Source organism: Aspergillus aculeatinus (assembly GCF_003184765.1).
Source record: "Aspergillus aculeatinus CBS 121060 unplaced genomic scaffold BO66scaffold_25, whole genome shotgun sequence".
NCBI lineage: Eukaryota > Fungi > Ascomycota > Eurotiomycetes > Eurotiales > Aspergillaceae > Aspergillus > Aspergillus aculeatinus.
Window position 1 is genome coordinate 397,284 of NW_020291494.1, and position 8,153 is coordinate 405,436.

Sequence of the window (8,153 nt, forward strand, 5' to 3'; positions counted from 1 at the left end):
CCGCTCCGGCTCCTATTTTTGGATCAGACTCTCTGGGGCGAAATATTCTACTAATACTCGCTTGCTAGCTCATAATGGATAATGTATGTACTGTACGTAACTCAGACTGCTACAACAACACTTCCTCTCTCCAGCCGTAAGCCCGTCACATCCCCGTCTCTGGACCCCTAGTGAGACCGCCAGAAGCCCCTCCCCCACCGAAAGAGAAGAATACACCGGCCCACCAGACGCCCGAACGCAAGCGGAATCCCGAACTTGAACCAGGTGGCCGGCTGCCACAAGGCAGCGCCGGGCACGGCAATCACGGCGCCACGCGCCGTGGACGGCGCCGCATCCCTGACCGTGACCGACCCCCCCGCGAACGCCGCGACAGCCTCCAGCATGATCGCGACCGTCGCCCCGGGCTGGCTCAGAAACGGGGAATGGCTCGTCGGCAGCTCGCGGTGCTCGACGCGCGCCCCCATCGCGCGCGCCATGCCCACCTGCAAGCGCTGCGCCACCACGGGCAGGCCGCGATCCTCGACGGTGCCGATGTACCAGACGGGCACGTCCTGCCACCCGGCATAGGCAAACTCCGCGCCCTCGAACAGGGCCTTCAGACTCTGCGTCGTCAGCTGCGACACCCACACCTCCGCCTCCTCGCGCGGGAGGTCGTGGTAGAAGAGCTCGCGTGGTGGGGTGACCAGCTCCGCGTAGCCGGTCTCGCGGTTCGCCCGCCACGCCGGGGGTGGGTGGCCGAAGAACGGGTCCATGAAGGCCAGTCCGGTCAGGGTGAATCCGGAGGCGATCAGGATGAGGCCGATCACGGACCCCGCGGTCGGCGAGTCGGACTGCCTACCGGTGAACCCCTTGATGGCGCTGTTGCCGACCATGCCCCCGTAGGAGTGGGCGACAACGACCACGTTGCGGCCCTGGGAGGTTTCGTGGGTGATGGCGGCGCGGGCGGCGTCGAGGTCATCCTTGAAGGTTGCATTGGGGTTGCCGGTGGTGGAGGGGAGGGTGATGGAGACGCAGTTGAGCTGATACTCACCCTGGAGGAGTTGGATGATGGGGTCGTAGCAGGTGGGTTGATGCCAGGAGCCGGGGATGAGGACCAGGGTTGGGGTTGGGAGGTTGGCCATAGTTGAGGAGCCGTAATTTGTGCTAGATGATAGTGCTCTATGGTCTAACTTATCATTTAAGTCGTATGATAACTATACGATATAGATATGGGTAAAATGTATGCCAAGTGGTGGAGGATTTGTGCTATATGGCATGGATGTGGTTGTGGCAATGCCCGGCAGGGAGAATTCAAAATACTTATAAAATACTTATCAATTCAACCTTACGGGTACAGTACGGAGTACAGATCCACCCTATGAGTTACTTGGTTTGGACAGTATCATGGCCCCATTTCCCTTGCAACGCAACAACTCGACTAGAACTCGGTTGAGCCTGGAAATTTAACAATGAACATGGATATACTGAGTACTGACTAATTGCTACTTTGTTACCTTGTAAAGTAACTGGATTTGCTATCACATCATATGATCAAGATATCTGCTGTGGCCTGAGGCAGCAGTATCTTAGTAAGTCTTAGATAAGCATCAGCCCTTTCCCAAACGGGTTGTCCCAACACAGGTTGCTGTATTTAGACGAGCAGAACAGCAATGAGATAATGAAAGGATCATGATCCCCAGTCAACAGTGAGCAGGATACAGAGGCAGAGCAGAAGAGAAAAAGGGAAAGAGAAGACCAAAGAGAAGAACCAATCACAGCACTAGTTAAGGAAGAACGGGCAGTAGCACCCCGTACAGTGAATACAAAGAAGCTCTGTTGCTGGCCAGTAGAGGGTTTAGACAGTCGAGATACTGGGTCTCGCGGCGTCTCGCGGCCTCACCGACATATTCAAGCAAGTCTTCAGTCATTGTGCGGTGTTTCTGGACCCCGAAGATCCTGCATATGACACTGTTCTCGTGTCGGCAGTCCTGGGCAAGCAACCAGAGACAGTCCAGCTATTTCTTGAGGCCGGGTTCGATGTCAACGGTCTCTATCCCCGAACGCATGGAAAGTCAGCGACCCTACTATATCTCCCCATTCGACATTCCGAGCTTCAGCGCTGGCGCGCGATCTGGCTGGACGCAGAGAAGGGCGAAGAAGATAGCGTGGAGTAGTCCGACAGTGCCCCCAAGCCCCTACAGGCTATGCCTCGAAATAACCTATGGTGGACGCAGTTTCCGGCCCTCAAGGAGATGAGGTGCTACTACTGGCGTGCCATTAGCCCTGTTCCAGATTGTGAACGCCTGCTGGCATGAGAGGTCCGCGTCCCTAGATTGTATCTGTATACTCACTACCTCATTACCTTAATATGATGCTTTTGCCTTGAATCCAGTTTCCCTTGACTCTCATCTCAACTTTCCTTCTTTCCCCATGATTGAGGAAAGGATGTGCATATGCACCACCCCCTCCCTCGGCGGAGTATCTATGGGCATGGTCTCCGTCACCAACCACTTTCGCTCCAATGCAAACCAAATAGATTGCCTGTATGCGGGGTTGTGAGACAAGCTGGCGACTTATGCTGGACTATTGCTCGAGTGGAGCCCTCTAATGCAGGCGGGCAAGGGCCGTGGCGGCCCGCTTCACGAAGCGTCCATAAAGAGCCAGAGCCTAGACCAGCCCAACTTCGGGAACCATCTGGAAAATCGGAAAATCGGTCGATCACACCCTCACTAGCAGGCTTGTCTGATTGTTTTCCTGTTTCTGGCTGGCCCAGAGGAGTGTATGGTGGAGGAAAGATGGTTTGTGCTACCCTCATTCCCCTCATTCGAGCGGTTTTGCAAGACACCCTAACCTGTTTGCTCACCTATCCCACTGCAGAGTGACGTCTCGAACTACTACATCAGGCGGAGTACAGTTGATACCTACCATGAGGTTTGGTCCCTCGGTCACGCCATTCTGGTTCATCTATCTTTGCGGGCCAGGACTTCTCCCAGTCAACGGAAGGACATAGATGGCTTGCCTATAAAGCTGCCCTCATCCCTCAAGGCTCAAGAACCTATCTTCAACCACCAGCATCAGATCCAGACTCAATCGATATCTAAAGACAATTGAGTAACGGTGTAAGCCACAGCAAAGCCTTCCCCTCCAAGATGAGCTCTTTGTTGAAGAACCCAGTCCAAGAGGCAGTCCAAGGCGCAGCCACAGAAGCCGCGCAAGACACAGCAGCTACTGTGATTGATATCAGCAAGGCGGTGGAGCAACTCCTGAACGGTATGATCTCTCCGCTTGGCCAACCTTAGGGCATTGATCCGACAGACGTCGCAAGTACTGACCTCTATCAGGTCTTGCCAGTCAGCCACAACAGGTCCTCCATGTCTATTCGTACAGTGATCAAACCAGAGCCATCGAGGAGAAATCATGCATTTCGTTCAAGAGTGTAGACGTGAACAAAATCAAATTGTCTGATATTCGGGACCTTCTGGTTAGTGAAAAGGTCTTGGAGCCGACCTTGTAAGTGCCCATACCCAGACAAAGTCAACAACATTCATTCACCTTCGTCCTACAGGCTCTGGAGCTCCTTCTGCAATCAGCGTGGGGCCAAGGTATTAGATTCCACCGACTACAATGCTTACCTTGCGATTCTGAACGAGAAAGTGAGTAGCCCCCTCTTTACGGTGCCCACGGAATCTTCAACTAACCCGGGATATAGTCGAGCGAGGTTGGGGTATGTTCCAGCCGACGTAGCCTTGCCATGTTCCTATATTGATCTCTATCAAGGACATTGCGGAAGACAACAGCGATGCCTATCGAGTCTATCTCAAGTCAGAGAAGCTCATTGACTATGAATACGCGCGTAGCCTCTTTGATCGCGGTGTGAGAGCTAGCATCGATGTGAGTCCATCGACAACATACCTGACCGCATCATGGTTGACCCTTTCATCAGAAGAAGACTCCTGATCTGCCCGTGGCTTCGAAGCCCAAGGCTGCCGAGCTGCCCACCAGCTTCAGCCACAATATCTTCCTGAACCCCACAACTACCTTCTCCATCGTGTAAGATGACCTACCCAAGGGATGCCCTTGCGCTTACTCATGGCCGCGCTGTCAGTCATCCTGCGGATATGTCGGAGACGCAGTGGAATGTCGTCCTGCGCAACAATGCCTTGCTGAACGCCTATCGAGTGGTCGACGCGGGCAAGACGATTGGGAAGATAGTGGAGCGTTCCATGCATCCAGGTAGCACGATCGAGTCTCACCTACCCAATCCCTGTTTTATATACTGATGAAGTCTGCAAGCCTTCGCTCTCAAGACACGTTTGTTCCAAAACTACGAGATTTCGGCCAGTGCGGCCTCGGATTCGATTGCCAAGAAGGAGGTAGGTCATATTTGAGCAGGCATGGCTGGATATCACTGACTTCCCATGGCCAGCAAATGCTGAGGGTCCCTCGATATCGGATTGAGGACGATTCCTACATTGAACAGTTTGAGAAGACCAGCTCGGTCTCGCGGGCGATTGCCCAGAGCTCCTTGTCTCAGCTCGCAGCTGAATTGACTATGTATGCCTGGTCCCCATCTCTACGCTCATCTATGCGATACTGATGCAACACGTCTACAGAGAGGGCGGTGCGTTCGGGTTCAGTGCCAGTGCCTCCGCTAGCTATGGGGAAGATAAGTCCTCTTCTAGCTCTGCGACCTCAAGTGAGGACAGTCGAGTCATGACTATTACCTACAACGTGCGTACACTCCTACAGTTCCATGGAAGCGTGACATGCAAGTCCATTTGCTCATCCTGCTGCCCGGAACAGTTTCCTCGCGTGGTTCTGGAACTCGACGCCTCGAGCCTCGAGCTCTCCGAGGAGTGCAAATTCGACTTGTCTGCCGTGAGCACTGCCGCCGACGTCGACAGCTTCAAGAACAAGTATGGCCGCTTCTATCCCACCCGCATCGAGCTGGGAGGGAGACTGCACTCCTCGGAGAAATCGAGCTCCACCAGCACCGCCGACAAAGATGAACAAGCGAAGTCCATGCGAGCCGCCGCGGCCCTCTCCTTTTCCTCTGCGTATGTGCAGGCCTCGGCCAAAGCAAGCTACGGTCAATCCTCGGATTCGAGCTCGCAGAACTCGGCTGCCTCGGCCACCAAGTCCATCTCCTGGGAGGCCAAAGGCGGCGATACTCTCCTGTGTAATGAGTGCGTTGATTCCTGTCTCTGTTCCCCTTACGGTGTTCGAGTTGCTAATAACGTCCACTCTATACAGTCCCCCTGCATGGGCCTATACCGTTGGTTCCTTTTACAATTGGCGAGCTGTCAAGGTCGGTAGTCCAAGTCCTTTCCACTATGAAGCGAGTCTCTCTAACATTCTGAGCACAGCAATCCCGGGTGCTTGCCCTCGAGGATGTGATTGCCAGCATCCCAGGGTACCAGGACATCAAGCAGAAATTCGCGGACATTCTCCGCACGGGCAGTCAGACCAAACCGACCAGCTCTCAGGTCGCGGTAAATTTCAAGTTGATTCACCGCTGGCATGGGAAGACGGTCACCATCAAGCCAAGCCAACAGGGACCGCGGTACCGTATGTTGCCAAACTCCTCTTTCTCACCATCCTATCGGATATTCGAGTGTCTGGGCTAATATACGCTGGATGCGTGGCAACGTCCACAGGGGAGGAGATTTTCAAACGCACCAAGACCAACGTGATCACCGAAGAACGCCGGAGATACCTGAACGAGCTCTCTGAGGCCGTTGCCGAGGGAGTCCCGCTGGAGGTGCAGACGGACAGCAGCTCCAACAGCAATCAGAAGCTCTGCATCAACGTCGAGAGCACCGAGACCAACGACAAGAATCAGGTCAAGTATAACTACCCCTATCGTATCTACAACAGCGGAGACGGGGACGTCTGGCTTGGTGCCAGCCCCGTTCTCCAGGGCTATCTGAACACCTCCCTGATTTGGGCCGGCACGCGGGAGAACGCCACCACCTTCCAGTTCACCAGCAACAAAGCGGGGAACAAATCGGTGTACGTGCAAGAGGGCGACGAGGTCTTCATTGACCAGTTCGACAAAGAAGGTAACGCCATCAGGGCAGCGGCGTGGCTGCACAATCCGGAGGGTTGCATTGGTACACATATCGACTCTCTCCAAGACCCTGAATATTACTGGTTCATATTCAGCTACTTGAAGTGATGAGGCTGCAGAAAAGGATCGTGGAGGCGACGGTGGCGGAGTTTGTTTGCATCTTACCAGGGCTTCCGTCCATGTACCCTTCACCGTTCGGATGAAATGTTCAGTGCAATGGAATAAATGCCATTATGTCCCTTCCCTGAGACTGTGATTTCAACTTGAGACTGAATACAGGACCCAGCACCCAGCACCCCTCCGTACTATACGTACGTACTATACAAACATCGGGAGATGAAAGCTCCACGGTTGGCCCACTTAGGGCAGGCCAGGACGTCTTAGCCCGAACGCCACCATGAATGGCCTCCACTCGCACCCACGTCCAGAGTCTAGATCCCCTAGGGCTTCCAGTATCTCGGCATCTCATTCGTGGGCTCGTCTCGCACGAACTCTAAAGTTCGATCGATGTTACGGTGGGGGATGACAAGGCACCATATGGGTCAAGGCACGGAGTAAACTACATACGTAGCGTTTAAAAATGCAGACCCATAAAACATCCTATTCTTTCATTCATTCAAATCTACCCCTGCAGCACCTTAGCCACCACCTCATCTGCACTCTCTTCTACCACCCCCAACAAGGGCGAGTCCGATTCCGACCATGAAGGCGCCACAACACACCGGGCCTGCCCTTCGTCGAACATCTGCGCGACCACCAACTCCAGCCTCCACATACCATTTCCCTCCTGGAATTTCCGGTGCCCACTCTCCATCAACCGCTGCGCCGAGTCGCGCTGCACCGTCCACTGCCGACCCGTACTAGCGCGCTGAAAGGCCCCCAGCAGCTCATTCTGATTCGTGACAATCGAGAGAACCTTGACGAAGCGGTTCGCCGTCTCCTCCGGATGCAGGAGCACCCCAACCACCGCCTGCCCGATCCCCGCCAGAGTGGTACCGGAGAACCTCTCCGTGCCCGAGTCGTAGATGATAGCCGCCGCGCGGGCGATGTCGAAGCCCATCATAGGGAATCTTTTCATAGCCTGTACCGCACCAAAGACAATCATCAAGATTAGCATCTTACTCCTCCCACCCAGCATTCTGGGATTAGGGGGGTAAACCGTACCCAATCAATCGGATTCCCCGTCGTGATCCCCGTAAACGTGAACCCGGGGTTCTCCCGTGCCTTTCGTTGCGCAAGATCCCACCCCACGCGGCGCTGCGCGTGGATGGCGCTGAACTCCGGCAGGCTGTGGGGGTTATGGCCCCAGCCGAAATCGTCGATGATGAACCGTTGCACCCCCGCCGCTGCAGCGGCTTCGACCATGGTGGCTTGCGCGGGGATGCCCCCGGGCCCGACGACGCAGATGGCGGCGTCTTGGCCGGTCAGAGCGGTGGTCAGGTCGGCGAGGGTGTAAGGGGTCCGGATGATGGGGAGACCAGGGGGAAATGTGGAGGTGGACTCGGGGCGGGTGATGATGGTGATGGCGAAGGTTTCGGCGCGTTGCAAGGCTGCTGTGATTGGGGTGCCAAAGTTGCCGGATGCCTGTGGGCGAGGTCAGTGATCGTGATCTGGGGGCTGGGGGAGGACATGGTGAGTGGAGACGAAGACGTACTCCGAAGATGGCGACTTTGCGAATGGTAGGCATAATTGTGGTGGGAGGTGAGGTTGGACGGTGGTTGGTTTGTTGTTGTTGTTAGGGTTAATGTTGTCAACGGGAGAACACTGGGCGGGTTGGTTGCACTTTATGTATAGCGAGAGGCTACAAGATGGCCTAGTAACTACTAACTAGTACCTAAGCTAGTACCTAATACAGGAACAAGCTGACAGACAGCATTAGTAATTCAATAAGGCTGTGGACCTGTGGTTGACTCACTAAACCAGGTCGAGTCTATCCATGACTCAATCGAGGCATTTATCTGGACTTGGACTAGGCAGGCCATATGCAGTCAAGGTACGGAGTACATACAGTAATTACAGCTTGAATGTGGGGAAGTCACGTACCGTTAGCCCTGGGTCGCGTCCAAGATATGCTTTCAAGTGGGTCTTCGAATGACTGTGACTG

At 54.6% G+C, this 8,153-nt stretch overlaps 3 protein-coding genes across 3 annotated transcripts; 1 reads left to right on the forward strand and 2 right to left on the reverse strand.

The window, feature by feature from the left end:
• Positions 1–10: 10 nt before the first annotated feature.
• On the reverse strand, positions 11–1,248 carry BO66DRAFT_392105 (alpha/beta hydrolase). Its single transcript, XM_025647430.1, has one exon. It carries the CDS (start codon positions 1,119–1,121, stop codon positions 168–170), a length of 954 nt encoding a protein of 317 aa, XP_025503861.1. The 5' UTR covers positions 1,122–1,248; the 3' UTR covers positions 11–167.
• Positions 1,249–3,054: 1,806 nt separating this feature from the next.
• Positions 3,055–6,264, forward strand: BO66DRAFT_428976 (uncharacterized protein). Its single transcript, XM_025650431.1, has 14 exons — positions 3,055–3,249; positions 3,321–3,489; positions 3,545–3,632; positions 3,689–3,703; positions 3,757–3,870; positions 3,923–4,029; positions 4,085–4,212; positions 4,273–4,352; positions 4,406–4,533; positions 4,593–4,710; positions 4,783–5,165; positions 5,233–5,287; positions 5,346–5,547; positions 5,637–6,264. Exons 1-14 carry the CDS (start codon positions 3,129–3,131, stop codon positions 6,155–6,157), a joined length of 2,229 nt encoding a protein of 742 aa, XP_025503862.1. The 5' UTR covers positions 3,055–3,128; the 3' UTR covers positions 6,158–6,264.
• Positions 6,265–6,664: 400 nt separating this feature from the next.
• On the reverse strand, positions 6,665–7,800 carry BO66DRAFT_392109 (aromatic alcohol reductase). Its single transcript, XM_025647431.1, has 3 exons — positions 7,704–7,800; positions 7,214–7,633; positions 6,665–7,130 (listed from the first exon to the last, which is right to left on the reverse strand). Exons 1-3 carry the CDS (start codon positions 7,734–7,736, stop codon positions 6,672–6,674), a joined length of 912 nt encoding a protein of 303 aa, XP_025503863.1. The 5' UTR covers positions 7,737–7,800; the 3' UTR covers positions 6,665–6,671.
• Positions 7,801–8,153: the final 353 nt, after the last annotated feature.

What these genes read in the sequence shown, in the direction of transcription:
- BO66DRAFT_428976 (XM_025650431.1), top strand. Translation starts at nt 3,129, where the DNA reads ATGAGCTCTTTGTTGAAGAACCCAGTCCAAGAGGCAGTCCAAGGCGCA. An exon ending in ATTCGATTGCCAAGAAGGAG is followed by an intron (nt 4,353 to 4,405) that starts GTAGGTCATATT and finishes TCCCATGGCCAG; the next exon opens with CAAATGCTGAGGGTCCCTCG. An exon ending in ACAATTGGCGAGCTGTCAAG is followed by an intron (nt 5,288 to 5,345) that starts GTCGGTAGTCCA and finishes TTCTGAGCACAG; the next exon opens with CAATCCCGGGTGCTTGCCCT.
- BO66DRAFT_392105 (XM_025647430.1), bottom strand. Translation starts at nt 1,121, where the DNA reads ATGGCCAACCTCCCAACCCCAACCCTGGTCCTCATCCCCGGCTCCTGG.
- BO66DRAFT_392109 (XM_025647431.1), bottom strand. Translation starts at nt 7,736, where the DNA reads ATGCCTACCATTCGCAAAGTCGCCATCTTCGGA. An exon ending in GCAAAGTCGCCATCTTCGGA is followed by an intron (nt 7,634 to 7,703) that starts GTACGTCTTCGT and finishes CCTCGCCCACAG; the next exon opens with GCATCCGGCAACTTTGGCAC. An exon ending in CGGGGAATCCGATTGATTGG is followed by an intron (nt 7,131 to 7,213) that starts GTACGGTTTACC and finishes GGTGCGGTACAG; the next exon opens with GCTATGAAAAGATTCCCTAT.